The sequence below is a fragment of the Eleutherodactylus coqui genome, chromosome 6, assembly GCF_035609145.1.
Source record: "Eleutherodactylus coqui strain aEleCoq1 chromosome 6, aEleCoq1.hap1, whole genome shotgun sequence".
NCBI classification, from domain to species: Eukaryota; Metazoa; Chordata; class Amphibia; order Anura; family Eleutherodactylidae; genus Eleutherodactylus; species Eleutherodactylus coqui.
In genome coordinates this window covers 76,869,731-76,890,950 of record NC_089842.1, presented here as the reverse complement: position 1 = coordinate 76,890,950, position 21,220 = coordinate 76,869,731, and the positions used below count along the sequence as shown (strand labels likewise).

Here is a 21,220-nt window from a genome sequence, read left to right as displayed (position 1 = left end):
TCTGCTAGGGCCCAGTTCTTAAGATCGCTGGGCCGCCCTCTTACTCGGCTGATGTCCCCGCTTAGGTAGGGCCACTGTCATCCCCCCTGTAGCACAGGCTTGGTTGCCTGGATACTGTGTGACTCTCCTGTGTTCCCGGTGTGCGTGTATACTACTAGACTACCACTCCTTTAGTCACGATCGTGTGGGCCCTCTGCTTTATCTGCTCACACGATTGTAACAGTCTGTTCAGAAAGCCACTGACTACTCCTTTCTTTTTGGGCCCAGTGGTGCATACAGACATAACATTAGGGCCACACTGTGTATACTTGTGAACACGAGACAAAACAGGGGTATCCATTTCGGAGGTTCAATCCTCCTTTTGATGTGCAATATAGAAAAAAAAAGGTCTTGAAAAGGACATGTTTTCTAAAAATTAAATATTATTTGGTCTCCTAAATTGCATTCATTCCTAAAAATAAATGTGGGGCCAAAATACTCCTGACCCTCTCAGAGAATACATTAAGGCCTCATGTCCACGGGGAAAATCTGGCCGGCTCCGGATTCTCCATGTAGAATCCGTAACGGGTCCCTCCTGCCCCGCGGACATGAGCGCTGAAAATAACAATAAATCAGAATAAACTCACCTCCCATCCGCTCCGTTTCTTCTCTTCGCCGCGGCACCATCTTCTCTCAGTCGCGGCCGGATCATTTTGCTTTGGCCCGGCGCATGTGCGGGGCACGTCACCGACGTCATCATGCACATCCGCTGAGCTGAAGAAAGAAGATCCGGCCGCGACGAGAGAAGATGACGCCGCAGCGAAGGAAGTATCCGGAGCGTGTGAGAGGTAAGTTAATTCTGATTTATTGTTATTTTCAGCGCTCATGTCCGCGGGGCAGGAGGGACCCGCTGCAGATTCTACATGGAGAATCCGTAGCGGGCCTGATTTTCCCCGTAGACATGAGGCCTAAGTGTTCCTCTAAATTCTGAAAAGAAATGTTAAATTTGTACGTCTCCTAAATGGAAAAAATAAATTTACAAAGGTTTTAAACCGTGCATCCAGAATAAAGTGAACAGATGGAAATCTATATGTTCGCAGAGATTTGTACAGAATGTTTGCACTTATTTTATATATGACATTTGACAATGTGAAAAAATGAAAATTCAAAATTGTGCAAAGTAGCAATTTTAATAAATATACACAACTTTTAACAGTCCTTTTTTACTACCTAACAGAAGTACAACAAGGGGAAGAAAAAAATGTCAGTCACTTGGATATGCAAAACCTTTACGGACTTATGATATGTCAAGTGACACATGTAAAGTTCCAAATTTTCGGTCTGTCACTAAGGCGCAAACAGGCTTGTTCTCTAAGGGGATAAATAGCTTAGTGTATAAACTGTGAACCGACTAACGAGGGACAGTGAGCAGCATCACATGCAACCTGACAATCTTCATCGTACTGCTCCATCAGATCCTGATGATGTATTTCCATAGCAGGTGATGGGCCATTTCCAGCTTTTAAGCGTCCTCCGGAGCCAACATCTGGGAACTTCTGGCTCTCTGGTGATTCAACTCTGGTTGCGAGCAGCGGAAACGGTTACCACAGTGCAAGATTCTGACCAAAACGTATCAGCTGACCTATAACGAGGAAGAAAAAAAAAATTAACCCTGCCTGCAATTGGCTTAATTCCGTGGGTTTTCATAGTTCTTGCACTGTCCCTGCTTTTCTTCACTCCTACTTTAATAGATAAAGACATCGTATTTGGACAATTGGTATGTTTCTCCGAAGGTTTGTTCAGTTAGTGCAGATTAGGTGCAGTATTGGGATGGAACCTGTACGTTTGCTAAAATAAGTAATTAAATACTCAAATCTGATGTAATGTCTTTTTCGGCCAATAAGACGAATTTAACACAGCAAGTGTGTGTGTGTGAGAGAGAGGGGGTGGCTGAGTAAGTGGGTGAGCATACATGCATGTATACATACATACATGCATGTACGCATAAGGCATGTACGCATACAAGCACGCACGTACGCATAAGGCATGTACGCATACAAGCACGCACGTACGCATACAGGCACGCATACACGCACACAGGCACGCATACAGGCACGCACGCATGTACGCATACAGGCACGCATACAGGCACGCACGCATATACGCATACAGGCACGCATAGAGGCATGTACGCATACAGGCACGCATACAGGCATGCACGCATATACGCATACAGGCATGCACACATGTACGCATACAGGCATGCACGCATATACGCATACAGACATGCACGCATGTACGCATACACGCATGTACACATACAGGCATGCACGCATACAGGCATGCACGCATATACGCATACAGGCACGCATACAGGCATGCACGCATGTACGCATACAGGCACGCATAGAGGCATGCACGCATGTACGCATACAGGCACGCATACAGGCATGCACGCATATACGCATACAGGCACGCATACAGGCATGCACGCATATACGCATACAGGCATGCATACAGGCATGCACACATGTACGCATACAGGCATGCACACATATACGCATACAGGCATGCACGCATACACGCATGTACGCATACAGGCATGCAGGCATATACGCATACAGGCACGCATACAGGCATGCACGCATGTACGCATACAGGCACGCACGCATGTACGCATACAGGCATGCACGCATATACGCATACAGGCACGCACGCATATACGCATACAGGCACGCACGCATATACGCATACAGGCACGCATACAGGCATGCACACATGTACGCATACAGGCATGCACGCATATACGCATACAGGCATGCACGCATGTACGCATACAGGCATGCACGCATGTACGCATACAGGCATGCACGCATGTACGCATACAGGCATGCACGCATGTACGCATACAGGCATGTACGCATACAGGCATGCACGCATGTACGCATACAGGCATGCACGCATGTACGCATACAGGCAGGCACGCATGTACGCATACAGGCAGGCACGCATGTACGCATACAGGCAGGCACGCATGTACGCATATAGGCAGGCACGCATGTACGCATACAGGCAGGCACGCATGTACGCATACACGTATGTACGCATACAGGCATACACGCATGTACGCATACAGGCAGGCATGCATGTACATATGAGCAGATGCAAGCAATGAAAAATTTGGCAGATGCAGCAGCTTACCTCGCCGAGTTATGTCAGGTGGTGTCCTAGCAAAGCGAAATTCCTCTCCAGAAGAGTCGTCCTCTCCAAAAGGCGGGGGGCAAATGTGAGATCAGCACCTAAAACGCTAATCTCCGGTTCCGTACGTTGTACAAAACGCAGCCAAATGTCAGGTTCCTCTCCACACGAGTCGTCCTGTGGAAAACGGAGAGCATATCACCACATGCAAGCGAAAACCTGCAAATATGCGCATATCAGCAGATGCAAGCGAAAACCTGCAAATATGCGCCAAATATGCGCATATGAGCAGATGCACGCGATGAAAATTTGGGCAGATGCAGCAGCTTACCTCGCTGAGTGATGTCAGGTGGTGTCCTAGCAAAGCGAAATTCTTCTCGAAACGCGTCCAAACGTCAGGATCCTCTCCACACGTAATTTTGCAATAAGGCGCACAAATCTGCAAAAAAAGACAGGTTGCGCCAGGTGGCGTCGCGCAAATCTCAGGTGACGTACTCACCACACGTAGCGCACAAATCTTGGGTGTTGTCTCCACACGTAGCGCACAGCGCACAAATCTCAGGTGACCGCGTCTCCACACGTAGCGCACGGCGCACAAATCTCAGGTGACCGCGTCTCCACACGTAGCGCACAGCGCACAAATCTCAGGTGACCGCGTCTCCACACGTAGCGCACAGCGCACAAATCTCAGGTAACCGCGTCTCCACACGTAGCGCACAGCGTAGCGCACAGCGCACAAATCTCAGGTAACCGCGTCTCCACAAATAGCGCACAGCGTAGCGCACGGCGCACAAATCTCAGGTAACCGCGTCTCCACACATAGCGCACAGCGTAGCGCACGGCGCACAAATCTCAGGTAACCGTGTCTCCACACATAGCGCACGGCGCACAAATCTCAGGTAACCGCGTCTCCACACATGGCACACAGCGTAGCGCACGGCGCACAAATCTCAGGTGACCGCGTCTCCACACATAGCGCACAGCGTAGCGCACGGCGCACAAATCTCAGGTGACCGCGTCTCCACACGTAGCGCACAGCGCACAAATCTCAGGTGACCGCGTCTCCACACGTAGCGCACGGCGCATTAATCTCAGGTAACCGCGTCTCCACACGTAGCGCACAGCGTAGCGCACGGCGCACAAATCTCAGGTAACCGCGTCTCCACACATAGCGCACAAATCTCAGGTAACCGCGTCTCCACACGTAGCGCACAAATCTCAGGTAACCGCGTCTCCACACGTAGCGCACAGCGTAGCGCACAGCGCACAAATCTCAGGTAACCGCGTCTCCACACGTAGCGCACAGCGCAGCACACGGCGCACAAATCTCAGGTGACCGCGTCTCCACACGTAGCGCACAGCGTAGCGCACAGCGCATTAATCTCAGGTAACCGCGTCTCCACACGAAGCGCACAGCGTAGCGCACGGCGCATTAATCTCAGGTAACCGCGTCTCCACACGTAGCGCACAGCGTAGCGCACGGCGCACAAATCTCAGGTAACCGCGTCTCCACACGTAGCGCACAAATCTCAGGTGACCGCGTCTCCACACGCACAGCGCACAAATCTCAGGTAACCGCGTCTCCACACGTAGCGCACAGCGTAGCGCACGGCGCACAAATCTCAGGTAACCGCGTCTCCACACGTAGCGCACAGCGCACAAATCTCAGGTAACCGCGTCTCCACACGTAGCGCACAGCGTAGCGCACAGCGCACAAATCTCAGGTGGGTACTCACCACACGTAGCGCACAAATCTTACTCTCCCATCTTGTAAATTGGGGAAAAGGCTCCAACCATCAGCTTGCTTCCTCCGTAGATCAATACTGTTCAAAATCCGCGGGCAAATGCAAGGCACGGTGACGTCACAGCCCACGTGACGCGCGGGCACAGCTCATCGTGCACGGCAATGCGCGGGCACGCCGCTGTGTCACGTGGTGCCGATTCCAGCCAGCTGATTGGCTGAATCGGCCGCGCTGTAGAACTGCGGCAGAATGTGTTAATATGCCCGCGGGATTCGTCCTCCTCTCTGACGCACTACTCCGCTGGCTCCTCCCTCTTAGTTGTCGTCAGCAAGCCCCGCCCCGTGACGTCAGGCCGCGGTGTCCGCCGGTCAGACCGGGACTCGCTCGCACAAGATGGCGACCACAGTGCCCGGGGGTACCGGGACCCAACTACCGCCGCACCGCTCAGCCCCGGCCAGGATTGGATACTATGAGATAGAGCGGACCATCGGCAAGGGCAACTTCGCGGTGGTCAAACTGGCCACGCACATCGTGACACGGGCGAAGGTAAAACCCGGGACGGGGCTGAGGGAGCGGGGGGCGGACTGGCCGTGGGGAGCGGAGCCCGGGCCGTGGGGAGCGGGGAAGACCCCGAGCTGTGGGAGGGCGCCCTCCATAGGCCGGATCATGTGGGAAACCACCAGGGGGATCCCTGAGGGGGCGCTGCGGCTGTCACCGGGGGCTCACTGCGGCCGCGGCGGCGGAGTCCCTGCAGCCCCTCCTGGTGCTGAGGAGGGAGCATCACCTGCAAGGGGACCGGGCTGTGCACTGACCTGTGTGTATATGCCGGGGGCTGCCTGTACCTACCTGCAAAGAGCGGGGCTGCCTGTACCTACCTGCTCATATACCGGGGCTACCTGTACCTACCTGCTCCTATACCGGGGCTGCCTGTACCTACCTGCTCGTATACCGGGGCTGCCTGTACCTACCTGCTCGTATACCGGGGCTGCCTGTACCTACCTGCTCATATACCGGGGCTGCCTGTACCTACCTGCTCATATACCGGGGCTGCCTGTACCTACCTGCTCATATACCGGGGCTGCCTGTACCTACCTGCTCATATACCGGGGCTGCCTGTACCTACCTGCAAAGAGCGGGGCTGCCTGTACCTACCTGCTCCTATACCGGGGCTGCCTGTACCTACCTGCTCCTATACCGGGGCTGCCTGTACCTACCTGCTCCTATACCGGGGCTGCCTGTACCTACCTGCTCCTATACCGGGGCTGCCTGTACCTACCTGCTCGTATACCGGGGCTGCCTGTACCTACCTGCTCGTATACCGGGGCTGCCTGTACCTACCTGCTCGTATACCGGGGCTGCCTGTACCTACCTGCTCGTATACCGGGGCTGCCTGTACCTACCTGCTCGTATACCGGGGCTGCCTGTACCTACCTGCTCCTATACCGGCGCTGCTGTACCTACCTGCTCCTATACCGGCGCTGCTGTACCTATCTGCTCCTATACCGGCGCTGCTGTACCTACCTGCTCCTATACCGGCGCTGCTGTACCTACCTGCCCGTATACCGGCGCTGCCTGTACCTGCCTGCCCGTATACCGGCGCTGCCTGTACCTGCCTGCCCGTATACCGGCGCTGCCTGTACCTGCCTGCCCGTATACCGGCGCTGCCTGTACCTGCCTGCCCGTATACCGGCGCTGCCTGTACCTGCCTGCCCGTATACCGGCGCTGCCTGTACCTGCCTGCCCGTATACCGGCGCTGCCTGTACCTGCCTGCCCGTATACCGGCGCTGCCTGTGCCAGCCTGCCCGTATACCGGCGCTGCCTGTGCCTGCCTGCCCGTATACCGGCGCTGCCTGTGCCTGCCTGCCCGTATACCGGCGCTGCCTGTGCCTGCCTGCCCGTATACCGGCGCTGCCTGTGCCTGCCTGCCCGTATACCGGCGCTGCCTGTGCCTGCCTGCCCGTACACCGGCGCTGCCTGTGCCTGCCTGCCCGTACACCGGCGCTGCCTGTGCCTGCCTTGCCCGTACACCGGCGCTGCCTGTGCCTGCCTTGCCCGTACACCGGCGCTGCCTGTGCCTGCCTTGCCCGTACACCGGCGCTGCCTGTGCCTGCCTTGCCCGTACACCGGCGCTGCCTGTGCCTGCCTTGCCCGTACACCGGCGCTGCCTGTGCCTGCCTTGCCCGTACACCGGCGCTGCCTGTGCCTGCCTTGCCCGTACACCGGCGCTGCCTGTGCCTGCCTTGCCCGTACACCGGCGCTGCCTGTGCCTGCCTTGCCCGTACACCGGCGCTGCCTGTGCCTGCCTTGCCCGTACACCGGCGCTGCCTGTGCCTGCCTTGCCCGTACACCGGCGCTGCCTGCGCCTGCCTTGCCCGTACACCGGCGCTGCCTGCGCCTGCCTTGCCCGTACACCGGCGCTGCCTGCGCCTGCCTTGCCCGTACACCGGCGCTGCCTGCGCCTGCCTTGCCCGTACACCGGCGCTGCCTGCGCCTGCCTTGCCCGTACACCGGCGCTGCCTGCGCCTGCCTTGCCCGTACACCGGCGCTGCCTGCGCCTGCCTTGCCCGTACACCGGCGCTGCCTGCGCCTGCCTTGCCCGTACACCGGCGCTGCCTGCGCCTGCCTTGCCCGTACACCGGCGCTGCCTGCGCCTGCCTTGCCCGTACACCGGCGCTGCCTGTGCCTGCCTTGCCCGTACACCGGCGCTGCCTGCGCCTGCCTCCCCGTGTATCCATGTATATCCATTCCCTTCTATATAGAGGGCTGTATATACACTATGCTCTGGGCTTACATCCCCCGCTCTATATACCCATGTGCTCATATAACCTTCTGTATGTACATTGGTCGTCTTACTAATTACCCTCTATACGTGTATTCTGTATATACCATGCCCTCTGTCTCCATGAGTATATATCACCTTCCCCTCTGCATGTATACAGGGTGATGTATTGTATAGAGGGGGGATATGTATATGACCGGGGAAGGACCCTGCGATGGTTCTCCAGCTTGCTGTAACATGTATGTAGCCGTTACACGGTATCACATCTACAGGATTACTGGGACCGAACCTATTATATACTGCCCCCTGCTGTATGGACCTGTAGATACATTCGCCTGCTCTATATGTGGGCACTACGGCCGCCTGCAGCGGGCATATTTGCTTTGCGGAATCCGGAGCGGGCATCCGCTCGCGGAGGAAAAATCGCAGCATGCTCTATTTTTGTGCAGTGTCCGCACGGACGGCTTCCATCGAAGTCAATGGAAACTGTTCAACCCCTCGCCCTCCCCATAGCCACGCGTGGAATAATCTGTACTGCGCATGTGTGACGGCGCACAGGCCGGACCATCCACGGTACAGGAGAAAGTGACGGGCACAGGGCCGGACTCCAGTGTGAGAACCCGCATCCGGTACTGAGCCCGGTTGTGTGTAGCCGGCCTTACACTCCTCGTCAAAATCAGTCCCCCCCCCCCCCCAAGGGACTTGTGGGAATCAAATACTATTTTCTCTGTGTGATTGTAGCATTGATATAAGTGATTGCAATATCAGGGCAAAAGGAGTTTATTGTACTTTGTTGCACCGCCTCTAGCTTGGGTACAAGATGTGATACGGGCGGCATGGAGGCTGTAGTATTCTGTTGTACCGCCTCCAGCTTGGATACAAGATGTGATAGGGTGGGCACTGAGGCTCTACTACCTTGTTATACGGCCTCTAGCTTGGATACAAGATATGATACGGGCTGGCACGGAGGCTCTAGTATCCTGTTGTACCACCTCTAGCTTGGATACAAGATGTGATACAGGTGGGCACGGAGGCTCTAGTACCCTGTTGTACTACTTCTAGCTTGGATACAAGATGTGATACGGACAGGCATGGAGTCTCTAGTACTCTGTTATACCACCTCTAGCTTGGATACAAGATGTGATACGGGCAGGCATGGAGGCATACAGGTTCTGTATGGTATCCTGCAGCATATCAGTCCACACTTACTGTAACTGATCCTCCAGATTGTACAAACTCGTAGGCTGTCAATGTTGGTGTCCCAGATGGTCTCATACATGGTCTACTAGAGATAAACCTGGTGACGGGGCAGAACACGGAAGTGTGACAATCTTGTGGGGACATTCCTGTGTGTGCGGTTGAGAATTATCCTGCTGGAGAATGCCTCTTGGAAGCTGCCATGAGAGGAACACCAATAGTGATAGGGTCCCCTGTATCGGCGGCCCCAATAGTAATAGGGTCCCCTGTATCGGCGGCCCCAATAGTAATAGGGTCCCCTGTATCGGCGGCCCCAATAGTAATAGGGTCCCCTGTATCGGCGGCCCCAATAGTAATAGGGTCCCCTGTATCGGCGGCCCCAATAGTAATAGGGTCCCCTGTATCGGCGGCCCCAATAGTAATAGGGTCCCCTGTATCGGCGGCCCCAATAGTAATAGGGTCCCCTGTATCGGCGGCCCCAATAGTAATAGGGTCCCCTGTATCGGCGGCCCCAATAGTAATAGGGTCCCCTGTATCGGCGGCCCCAGTAGTAATAGGGTCCCCTGTATCGGCGGCCCCAGTAGTAATAGGGTCCCCTGTATCGGCGGCCCCAGTAGTAATAGGGTCCCCTGTATCGGCGGCCCCAGTAGTAATAGGGTCCCCTGTATCGGCGGCCCCAGTAGTAATAGGGTCCCCTGTATCGGCGGCCCCAGTAGTAATAGGGTCCCCTGTATCGGCGGCCCCAGTAGTAATAGGGTCCCCTGTATCGGCGGCCCCAGTAGTAATAGGGTCCCCTGTATCGGCGGCCCCAGTAGTAATAGGGTCCCCTGTATCGGCGGCCCCAGTAGTAATAGTGCCCCCCCTGAGACCGATATACTTACCTCCTCCTCAGCTGCTGCTCCTCTGCTCGGCAGTGCTGCGGGTAGAAGTGTGTGCGCCTGGACTCCTCTCCTTTCCTGCTGCAGATCCAAGGAGAAAGAGATCAGGGGAGGATGATCCTGAATGCACACACTACCGTCAGTATATGCATCCTGCAGCAGCGCCAGTGAATGATTACTAGAGATGAGCAAGCGTACTCGGTAAGGACAGATACTCGAGTGAGCATCTCCCTTACCGAGTACCTGCCTGCTCGCCCGTAAAGATTCGGGTGCCGGCGGGGGTGAGCGCTGTGTTGTGGGAGTGAGCAGGAGGGAGGGGGAGAGAAAGAGATCTCCCTCCCGTCCCCCCCCCTTCCCGCTGGCACCCGAAGCTTTGCGGGCGAGCAGGCAGGTACTCTGTAAGGACGACACTCACTCGAGTATCTGTCCTTACCGAGTACTCTCGCTCATCTCTAATGATTACCATTCATGGAGCTGCAGTACCCCGGCTGCTACTTGCCTTCGTTGTGTCCTGAAAGCGGGACAAAAGGCTGTTATCCTGCTAGGGACCCTGTGGAAAGCAGGACATGTGGTCCCAAAGTGGAGCTGTCCTGCCTCAATCGGGGCATCTTGCCACCTTACCAGATGTTTAATATTCCCGCCCGTCTTCCCTTCAGCACACGCTTGTTTACAAGCGGACCCTTTAGGGATTTTTCACATAATGGGACTTGCATGCATAAAATATACATTCACATTTCTTCTCGTGGGCATTTCATGGGCATGGGGAAAAAAGAGCATCTTTTCTATCTTTCTGCGTATTGCGCAGGAAAGGCTCCCATAGAAGTCTATGGGAGGTGCTCAAATGCGCAAGGGGATGCTTGAATCGCTTTGCAAAACCGCAGGGAAAGCAACAGATCTGGACCTGATCTGGCTAAACAGCCTGTTAATCCACGGAAGGGGTGTGTAGGGTGCGAACTGGCCCTGCGTACGCAAAAAGGACAGTAATATGTGCAGAAATCAACCTCGCTCATAGCGCACATCGGATAACAAGAATGGATCTAATAGAAACCTTCCCATTCATCACTCATTGGCTGACGTGTAAAAAAAAAACCCTTTGAATTATTATTTTTTATGGAAATGGCGCAGATCGCGGTGCTCTTGTTTCTGCGGGTAAAAAATGGAATTTAAAAAAATCGTGCAGAACGGAAATGAACTGAATCTCAGAAAATCTAAAGCGGAGCCGCGATGGTTCCATTCTGCAGCTCCTCTGATGGAAATGCCCAATCAGAAACGGTGATGTGAATGAGCCCCCTCCTGTATGTACGTCCCCCTTCTCAGCATACTGGTGGTAATGTGTGTATATAGAGGTTCACCTTCCATATAGAAGTATATATATTGCACACATTACCTTCTGGATGTACCTATTGTATACATTAGCCCCTCCCAATATACACTATACATTACCTTCTGGATGTACCTATTGTATACATTAGCCCCTCCCAATATACACTATACATTACCTTCAGTGTGCAGTTGTCCATATATATATCTCACCTTCCATTTGTATATAGGGTACGTTGAGTGTATGTATTAATATATACATTACCCTCTATGTATATACATTTAGCTCCTATATAGTACTTTCTATACATTATCCTGTGTGTATATATTGCACACCTCACCTCCTGTATGTAGCTGTTGTGTACATTAGTCTGTCTGCATACACTCTTTTCTAAGAATGTATATCATTGCCTTCTGTATGTAGTTCTGCCTCTGCATTGCCCTTCTTTACCTACCCATTCTATATGCATATATATTTCTCTCTGTATATACTTATATTACACATTACTCTCTATGTATATACGTTGACCTCTATATAGTCATTTATATACAGTACTCTGTACATATCTTCAGTATCTGTGTATACATCACACTCTGTGTACCCAGGCATATACATTCTGTTCCATGTATATACATCTCTCCCTGCGCACACATTACCCTCTGTACGTATTTCTATGCACATTTGCCTTCTATAATCACTTATATATATTACCGTGTGTGAATGTGTGTGTGTGTATATATATATATATATATATGTACATTTATAATCTCACACACATAATATCCCTATGTATGTACCTGTGTGTGTGTGTGTGTATATACATATACAATTAGCATGGAGATACCGGTTGTGCTTTTTACATACGTGTGTATATGTGATATATCTTGTCTGTTAATGTAAAGCCCCTTGGAGATGGCCACCTAAAATTGCAGTGTGCGGCTGTCTTCTCATGCTGGTCCTCAATCTCAGAGATGAGGTCTGTACGCAGAAGAGATGTGGGGTTAGATAACCCATCACAGAGGAGGTGGTGTTTGGCAGAGGTATAGATCAGATACGTCTACAGAGATCCCATGGACACTTTGCGGTTCCTTTATGTGTCCTGGTCACATAGGACAGGGAGGACATGTCGGCTCGTTCCTTCGGCTGCTGGCACCTCTTGGCTGTGATGATGAGGTCCGCAGAGGGCGGATGGAGACATGTCGGCTCGTTCCTTTGGCTGCTGACACCTCTTGGCTGTGATGATGGGAGGTCCGCAGAGGGCGGATGGAGACATGTCGGCTCGTTCCTTTGGCTGCTGACGCCTCTTGGCTGTGATGATGGGAGGTCCGCAGAGGGCGGACGGAGACATGTCGGCTCGTTCCTTTGGCTGCTGACACCTCTTGGCTGTGATGATGGGAGGTCCGCAGAGGGCGGACGGAGACATGTCGGCTCGTTCCTTTGGCTGCTGACACCTCTTGGCTGTGATGATGGGAGGTCCGCAGAAGGCGGACGGAGACATGTCGGCTCTTTCCTTTGGCTGCTGACACCTCTTGGCTGTGATGATGGGAGGTCCGCAGAGGGCGGACGGAGACATGTCGGCTCATTCCTTTGGCTGCTTACACCTCTTGGCTGTGATGATGGGAGATCCGCAGAGGGCGGACGGAGACATGTCGGCTCATTCCTTTGGCTGCTTACACCTCTTGGCTGTGATGATGGGAGGTCCGCAGAGGACGGACGGAGACATGTCGGCTCATTCCTTTGGCTGCTGACACCTCTTGGCTGTGATGATGGGAGGTCCGCAGAGGGCGGATGGAGACATGTTGGCTCGTTCCTTCGGCTGCTGACACCTCTTGGCTGTGATGATGGAAGGTCCTCAGAGGGCAGACGGGGACATGCTGGCTCGTTCCTTTGGCTGCTGACACCTCTTGGCTGTGATGATGAGGTCCGCAGAGGGCGGATGGAGACATGTCGACTCGTTCCTTCGGCTGCTGACACCTCTTGGCTGTGATGATGGGAGGTCCGCAGAGGGCGGACGGAGACATGTCGGCTCGTTCCTTCGGCTGCTGGCACCTCTTGGCTGTGATGATGGGAGGTCCGCAGAGGGCGGATGGAGACATGTCGACTCGTTCCTTCGGCTGCTGACACCTCTTGGCTGTGATGATGGGAGGTCCGCAGAGGGCGGACGGAGACATGTCGGCTCGTTCCTTCGGCTGCTGGCACCTCTTGGCTGTGATGATGGGAGGTCCGCAGAGGGCGGATGGAGACATGTCGACTCGTTTCTTCGGCTGCTGACACCTCTTGGCTGTGATGATGGGAGGTCCGCAGAGGGCGGATGGAGACGTGTCGGCTCGTTCCTTCGGCTGCTGGCACCTCTTGGCTGTGATGATGGGAGGTCCGCAGAGGGCGGATGGAGACATGTCGACTCGTTTCTTCGGCTGCTGGCACCTCTTGACTGTGATGATGGGAGGTCCGCAGAGGGCGGATGGAGACATGTCGACTCGTTTCTTCGGCTGCTGACACCTCTTGGCTGTGATGATGGGAGGTCCGCAGAGGGCGGATGGAGACATGTCGACTCGTTTCTTCGGCTGCTGGCACCTCTTGGCTGTGATGATGGTGGGGTCTGCAGAGGGCGGACGGAGACATGTCGGCTCGTTCCTTTGGCTTCTGTTGAGGCTTTTTACTTATTAAAAATTGTAGGTGGAAACATAAGTGTAGTTGGACTTTTTAGACCGGTTAGTGGGTTTTGGACCTGGCTGGGAGCTTTCTAGATCTAGTATTGTGTGCTCGGTGTACCCGGGCGCTGTGGCTGGTTGTTGGGATGGCTTTGGGTTCTCTCTGGATGTGAGTGTTGTATGTAGAGCATTTCAGGAACTTTTTGCTTTCTTCTGTGAATGGGAATTTTTCTTGTATGGTCTTACATTTTTTTTCCTGGTTTGGGTACTTGGCCTATCGGTTTCTCCCGTTTCTGGTAAGACTTTAAACCTACCATCTCGCTCGCTCCCCGGCCCGCTGCTATGGTGGACTGGCGATTTACAGAGAGGGAGCTCGGTGTACAGTACCTGCAACGGCCTTGTGGGTGGATGCTGACTAGCCATGGTTCCTTGACTTTAATGTCATCGTCCCGAGGGTGAAGCTTGGTGCGGGTTTTACCGGGTTCCTCCCAATGCTTCTCACCTGGCTCATCAGTGGTCCTTCCACAATATCTTATGACTTTTACTTCCTCTAGATAGTTAAAGGGGTTGTATTAGGATCACAAGTTATTACCTATCCACCAGTTTGGGGAAAACTTGCTGATCAGTGGGGGTCTGACCACTCGGACCCTTACCTATCCCAAGAACAGGGGGGCCCCTGTCCTCTTCACTGTAGGCTGCGCTGCGCTTCATTCGTTCTGACGTCACTGCGGGAGAAGAAAGGACCCTGCAGGTAGAGGGGGACACGGGACCCCTGTTCTCAAGATCAGCAGGGGAGACCCCCAATGATCACCACGTTATCCCCTATCCTATGGACCCCGGCATGGGCACTCTCCCATCTCACCAAAGCTGTGAGACAATAGTAGCGATGGCTGGTGCACTGGATAGTCCTTGTGCATGAAATGAATGGATTAGAAGCAAATGAGACCGGTGTACTCTTGGGCTCTCCTGCCACTGATTGACAGCTTTCTCCCTATGTACAGTAATGGGAAGAAATCTGTGTGCCAGCTGGGAGAGCCCTCTTGAATACGCCAGGCTGCTTGCTTACCGCAATCACAGGGTGCTGCGACTAATAGACTAATAATGTAGACCGAATACTACATTTACTATTAACGAGTTCTCGCTTTTATAGTAGAGATGGCACTGTGACCTCAGCCCGCCCCAAGATAACTGGCACGGTGGGCAGTTAAAGCAGTCAACAAACCCTGGCCCGAATTAACCTGTCCCTACACCAAGTTTCCTTGATGTGGGAACAGACGTAAGAGAGCGCCCCGGGAATGGAGATTTGTGACATCGGCCTGTGCTAATAATGTTGGGGACTTATTGAGTCATTTGTGCGAGTTTATGGGGTTAACCCCCCCAAAAAACTCACTAATTTGACACCTACTATATTTGCGACTCTTTTTTTTTTTTTTTTACAGCACACTTTCCAAAAAGTGGGTGGGGCTTAGCTGGAGGAACGTCTGCGGTGTGACGCATAAATTACTATAATTTATTCCAGACGCTAGTGTAGGCCATAGACCGAATCCACATCCTCTCATAGTTGGTTTGCTCTTCTGTAGCAGCCCAAAGATGCGCCATATTTATTAGAAGCATGCGCCTCTCAGTAGGTTTGGCGCACTTCACTCCATTTAACTTTGAATTAAGATCTGCAAACAAAACGGCGGTCTGAATAAAGGGTGGTCCCCATAAAGACCGCCCCGTGTGAACGCCCCCGAGGCCTCGGTCGTTTCCCATCATTGGCACCGATTCTGCATTGAAATCCACAGCATCTTCTGTGGCAGGCTGCGCAAATCCACGCTGCAGGTCATGTGATGTGGCGTTTTCTGCACGCAGATCTTGAAAACCATGTTGCAGATAATATAATTGACACAACAGTTTTTAGATCAGGCAGATTTTATTGGGGTTAAATCCATGTGGGAGTCCTCATGAAAATCTGGGACATCTTGTGAGATCGAAGTATTGGAAAGTCTGGCCGTAAAGGGAAAGGGGGGAGTAATCCGCCATCTGACACCTCCACCGGCATCTTATCTACCCGGAGCATAAAGGAATCGAGCCTTGTTTGCTATTCCCCTAAGGTATACCATTGGGGGAGAAGTCGGGACACAACCGTACACTTTAGATGGTCAGCTGGCCCCTCTGAGACCGATGGCTGCGGCCTCCATTCTCTTATGAGGCCACCTTATACACAGGGATTGTGAGCTCATCTGGTAGTCGCTGCACCCCACTATGATTTGGGGTTCTCTCTTATGAAACGTTCTATCCCTATAGCCAGTCAGCAGTGCAGTAAGTGCTATGTGACTATCCCATATAACATACCGGCCCACCAAAAGTTGCAGTTCCTAGTGTGGTCCTTGTATTGTATCATCACCCACATTGTAAGCGGCGATATGTTCTACTGATCCAGTGCCCAGCTTCTAGAAGAGTGGTAGCCCACCCCGGCGCCGCTCTCATGGATCTTTATTTGTTGGACAATGTCTAAGTAAATACATGTTTTCCCTGTGATACAATTCTGGAGCATCTTTTGTTAGAATTCTGTGTCGTCCCGTTCCTCTGTTGTTCCTCTGGGAAATTTGTGAATAAATAGACAATTGGATGTTAGCAGTTGGGGTAACACCCTACAGTCTGATACTGGTAGAACTGATTGGACTTCTCAACTGTTAACACCCCGCAGTCAGTATAGTCATGCATTTCCAGGAGGAGTAAGAGAGGAACAGCGCAGCTTGGAGCTCTTAAGATGCTGCAGAATGATTGATTAGGGAATAGGGTTATTTACTAAAATGCAGCCGCCGGACGAGGTGGCAGTCGTCTTAAGGCCTGTTCGTGGCTTCGGTCTGCCGTCGGAATTGGTTCAGGTCTGCATGTGGATTTAGTCCTGTCAATGGGCAAAATCCTCCTCCTGGTTCTGCACATGGATTTTGCCCACTGAAAGGGTGAATTCCGCATCAATATTTTCCCCGTAAACAGGGCAAATTCTGTATGCGGATCCACGCTGAAAGCTGCGGGAGATTCCACAGTAAGTGGCCGCGTGTGAACATATCCTTAGGCTGCCCTCGCACAGCCCGCTTTTTACCGTGACTAGCGCAGTACAACACTCCCATTGATTTCAATAGGGCTTTGTAGAACAGCACTCAAACGTGCATTTTTTTTATACCACTCTATTTTCGCGCGTTTTAGCGCTTTTTAACATGCCTCATCACCAATCACAATTATGGGGTAGATTAGAAAATGCTGTCAAGCAATGTGATATGCGATTGAAAACGCAACACAAAATCGCGGTTTTGGACGCAGCCCTTCGTGAACATGTATGAGAGTGGCTTTAGCATGGAAGAAATCGGCAACAGTTGATAGTCATTCCTCGTGTTTTCAAGTTCGCGGCGTGATCTGTGGATTGTGGAAAGGCCGAGTTTTCACAGCAGGATTCATTTGTTGCGAATGAATGCGGATTCTTTAATGCAATGTGTGATTTTTACCTTTTACTGATCCGAGCGGCAAAATCCACACCGCGGTTCAAGAGCAGAAAATATCTGCGGTGTGAATTTCGCCATTCGCAGCGTTTGTTTTCGGAGATTCTCAATGCAGATCTCACTCTTTGCAGTTCCTAGGGGTAAATCTACGGCCTATCCACCCTGTGACCGTGGATGCTGGGGCTTCTGGTCATTTCGAGCAGTGAGGAACGCCATTACGGATTGGTTAGAAGAGAACCCCGAGTTCTATCCAGCGCCGGCGTCTTCTCAGTAGGCCCTCTCCTCGGTGGAGCCCCCGTCGGTCCAGCATTGGCTTGCACGAACTTGGATTATTTCGGATGGAGCAGGATGACTAGTAGTAAATGGCGTAAGGCGCTTCCGGCACGGTCGTGTCCTGCAGCGCTGAGCACTTGCTTTCTAAGTACATGCGGTTGTGCCATGGAGACTCTTATTCTGCTTAGCTTGAATGGCTCTTGGCTCGGAGCTGGACTTGTGGTTAATGTTCTTGCATCATGTCCTCAGGTTTCCAGCGCCGGGTCTTAATGTAAAGTCGCAGGATATCAATGAAAACACATGACGAACAATGACAGAGTCATTCATTTATTTCATCTACCCCAGTGATTCTCCGGGGGACAATTAGTCCCTTTTGCTAGAGGAATTTTTGAGAAGTAAATGGAAAGCAGCCGATTCCTGGGAGGAAGTATCACTCCGTGTGGGTTTGCAGAAGCAAAGTGACCCTGTTTCGGATGTTTCTTGAACGTGCTGAAATTAAGTGTTTTTTAAATTCACGACGCGAAGTAAAGTGCGGCGTCTGACTTGGCGTATGTCGATGCAAACTAGTTCTGAGCACGCTGCATTGGGGACGGAGATACTGCAGGGCGGCTAGAATTGGCATCTGACTCTGATACATTGTATCACATATTGCTGCTTCTAAAGAGTGCAGCTACTCCGAACCTAAGGGTCTGTTTACAAGGGCAGGTCTCGACCCGATGTAATGAGCGCCCATCCCATTGGGGCTCGTTTTGATTTTTCTTTTTTTTTTAATGCGGGCCAAGATTCGCCGTTACAAGGAAAGCTGGTCATTACTACCATCATTCATCCCCATACTTGACATTGGTGAACTGTACCTCTTTGCGTTCACATAGGGACATGTACATTATGCTAAGGAGGTGTTTTTAGGAGGAAGAGGGAGCCCGGACTGCAGCTGGATGTGAACATCCCGCTTGACCATTCACCGTTAATTAGCATACAGCGGGGGTAGCTCTCTTATTTCAGGTGTAAATTATACACAAATGTGTTGGTCCAGGGTGGCCACGCTCCCTCTTGACAAGCCAGTCCTCCTTCTCGGAAAAGTGGCACGGAGGAACAAAAGTTGCTAAATTGTAGTGCAAGAAAGACTTTCACAAAGTTTAGTAACTTTTTTTTTTACAATAGAAACTGCTATAAAAGTTCTGATAAATGTCCCCCATAGTCCACAGAAATATTTGTAATCTGCGGACCCTTCTGTATAAGGTGTGCATGACTGATGTCCCAACTACAGCATAGCACTCTACCACTACCCTCATTCTTGCCTGGCACTGCCCTGACAGCACTAATACAGGCTGGTACCTGGGTACGGCGGCATTGCCTGCTAATAATTTCCAGACCATTCACTATGGGACTTCATGCAGCCGGCTTCCACCAAGCACCGCTACTCCTATCCCTCCGCCCGTCCTACCGGCCAGCTCATCATGAGCGGCGGGTTCAGCTTTTTATATATCACTATGCAGTTTATTGAGGAGTCTAGATTTGGAGGATCTCTCCTGATTGGTGGAGTGCCATAAGGTCTTACACCTCTGCTGGTGTTCAGCTTCTCCCCATCCTAATCCATGAAGCTTCGTACTTGGGAGCAGGCAGCTGGAAGTGACTAGGGGTGTTTTAGTCTGCTCTGCCGCCTGATTATATGCTTCCCTTTGTGGCGCTCTTAGAATAGTATGCGGATGTATATTTCAGCCTCCTGCGTTCCGTCCCATTCCAGCTTTATAAGTGCCTGCACCTCGCTTCTGCAGGGCTGGGCGCTGATCTGTTGGCTTGGGTTATATGTTCCGGGAAACCATAGATCAGTGGCATTGGGTGGCGTTGTGTCGTTACGGTCACCAAGATTTATTCGTTTCAGATTGAAGCTGATCTGGTGGCCAGCGTGTGATTTATTTTTTTTTTTTTTTTTTTTTTTTTTTTCTTCCCGCAAAGACGCACTTTTAATCCGATTTGACTAATTAGGGAAAGGGGGAGACTTGCCTCTGATATGCCAATGCCTTAGTAGACCATATGGAAAAGGGGTTGTCTCAGGCAGATACCCCTTTTAGAGGGAATCTGTCACTGTGTTACATGCTGGTATGATTTATTCTGATGTGGGCCGCACTGACCTCTCCCTAGGTGTGTCCTGTAGAGTGACGGATCTCTCAGCTTTGGTGTAGAGCTGTCACTCTACATGATGTTGGTGGGCAGGGGCCGGTGCGGCCCGCCTCCGTGACTCGGAGTTCCCACAGGATCTTCAGAGTGCTGGCACGGTGCAGCGTTTCAGAAGAAAACATGGATGGGTGCAGTGGGCATATTGTGACTGTTTAGGTGGCGGCGGGTCAATTTCGATATAGAAAAGTGTGAGAGAGTGTTATAAGATTTATCGCTTATATTTTCTAACAAAATCATATTTTTATAATTCTCTAACAAGGCTGACTCCGTCTTTATATTTATTTATATGATTAAGGGCTTATTTACACGAGCGTATATCAGCCGACGTTTTCACGGCCGGCCGATATGCGCTTCCATCTAAGCAGTGTCCCCCCTCTAAGCTGTTTGCAATGGGAGTGGGTGGGATAGGGGCGCAGCTTGGCTCCCTCCCCGTCCCTTGTTCATAGCCAGCAACAGGAGTGGGTGGGACAGAGCAGAGCTTAACACCGCCCCCTGCCATTGCAGAAGCCTGAGTGGAGGAAAGAGGCAGAGAGCTGGTGAGGGGGAGGGAAGGGGGGCGGGACAGTTTAGATGAAAGCGTATATCGGTCGGGCGTGAAAACCCCACCAATATACGCCCGTGTAAATAAGCCCTAACATTGTATGTGTAGCTTTCTTAAAGCTACACTCATATTTTATAGTAAGTGGTTTCTAGGTCAGGAGCGTAGATGAGCGTAACTGCTTTAGACGTTTATCTAGATGACGCAGCCAATAGAAACCCCCTTGATAAGAAACGATTGACGTCAATAGCAAAAATAAGGCGGCAAAGCAGAACTATAAACATGTTTGTGTTTTTATTGGCTCGGTAGATGGGCACACCCCTGGATTTAAAATAAATGGGAGATCATTCTGATCACCCCAAACGGAGTGTGCCGCCTCCTGATCTCCAGAGCCCCTGCTACCTTATCATAACAGATTTGCCCCACGCACAAGGTGGACCTGCTTCAGACTTTCTGCAACATCAATTTTATTTTATCATTTTTTTGTAACTTTTTTAGACCTCCATGTCCCCAATGACTTCATATCGGACCCCTGGGGGCATTGTTTTATGTTGTGTTTCACTTTTCCACTGTAAGTGTAGCATCCATAAGAGCCCCAGTTACGTTGGAGAACCTCCCCCCTAGTGTGACATGAGTCGTAGTCCGAGCTGGTCAGTGGCGCTTCCTGCATTCTGTACATAGCGCTCATTGACCGCCATGTAACCTGTGAAAGAGAAAGCAGAAGTGGTTACAAGCGGTGTCTGACGGCCGAGCACCAGACCTGGTAGATTGCAGGAGCTTCAATGCCATGCTGTCTATTTACTATTTACCAAGCCCGTATGTTTGCAGCACTTGGTCTTTAATGGGTTAAAGTAATAGCAGTAAGTTTCTAGCTGCATTGACTGATGATATGGGTATTGTGCAGCCCCATTCTAGTCGCAGAGGCTTAAAAGGGTTTTCTAGGAGGAAAACTATTGGTGACCTATTCTCTATTCGCTTCGGTAGGAGAGAGCTGCGATAC

The 21,220-nt window shown here is 51.8% G+C and overlaps 1 protein-coding gene and 1 long non-coding RNA gene across 4 annotated transcripts in view; one reads left to right on the top strand and one right to left on the bottom strand.

Moving 5' to 3' along the window:
• Positions 1–1,150: 1,150 nt before the first annotated feature.
• LOC136632254 (uncharacterized) lies at positions 1,151–5,177 on the bottom strand. Of its 3 annotated transcripts, none has more exons than XR_010793148.1 (4): positions 4,914–5,177; positions 3,509–3,616; positions 3,181–3,354; positions 1,151–1,621 (listed from the first exon to the last, which is right to left on the bottom strand). It is a non-coding gene; the product is annotated as an uncharacterized lncRNA (long non-coding RNA). The 3 variants fall into 3 exon arrangements; XR_010793149.1 differs by lacking the exon at positions 4,914–5,177 and adding an exon at positions 3,677–3,766; XR_010793147.1 differs by lacking the exon at positions 4,914–5,177 and having other exon boundaries at positions 3,509–3,772.
• Positions 5,178–5,254: 77 nt separating this feature from the next.
• SIK3 (SIK family kinase 3) overlaps positions 5,255–21,220 on the top strand; it is a 125,648-nt gene continuing 109,682 nt past the window's right edge. The window contains exon 1 of the mRNA XM_066606998.1: positions 5,255–5,465. Within this exon, the coding sequence (XP_066463095.1) occupies positions 5,313–5,465 (153 nt within the window). The 5' untranslated portion in view covers positions 5,255–5,312. The remainder of the gene's footprint in view (positions 5,466–21,220) is intronic.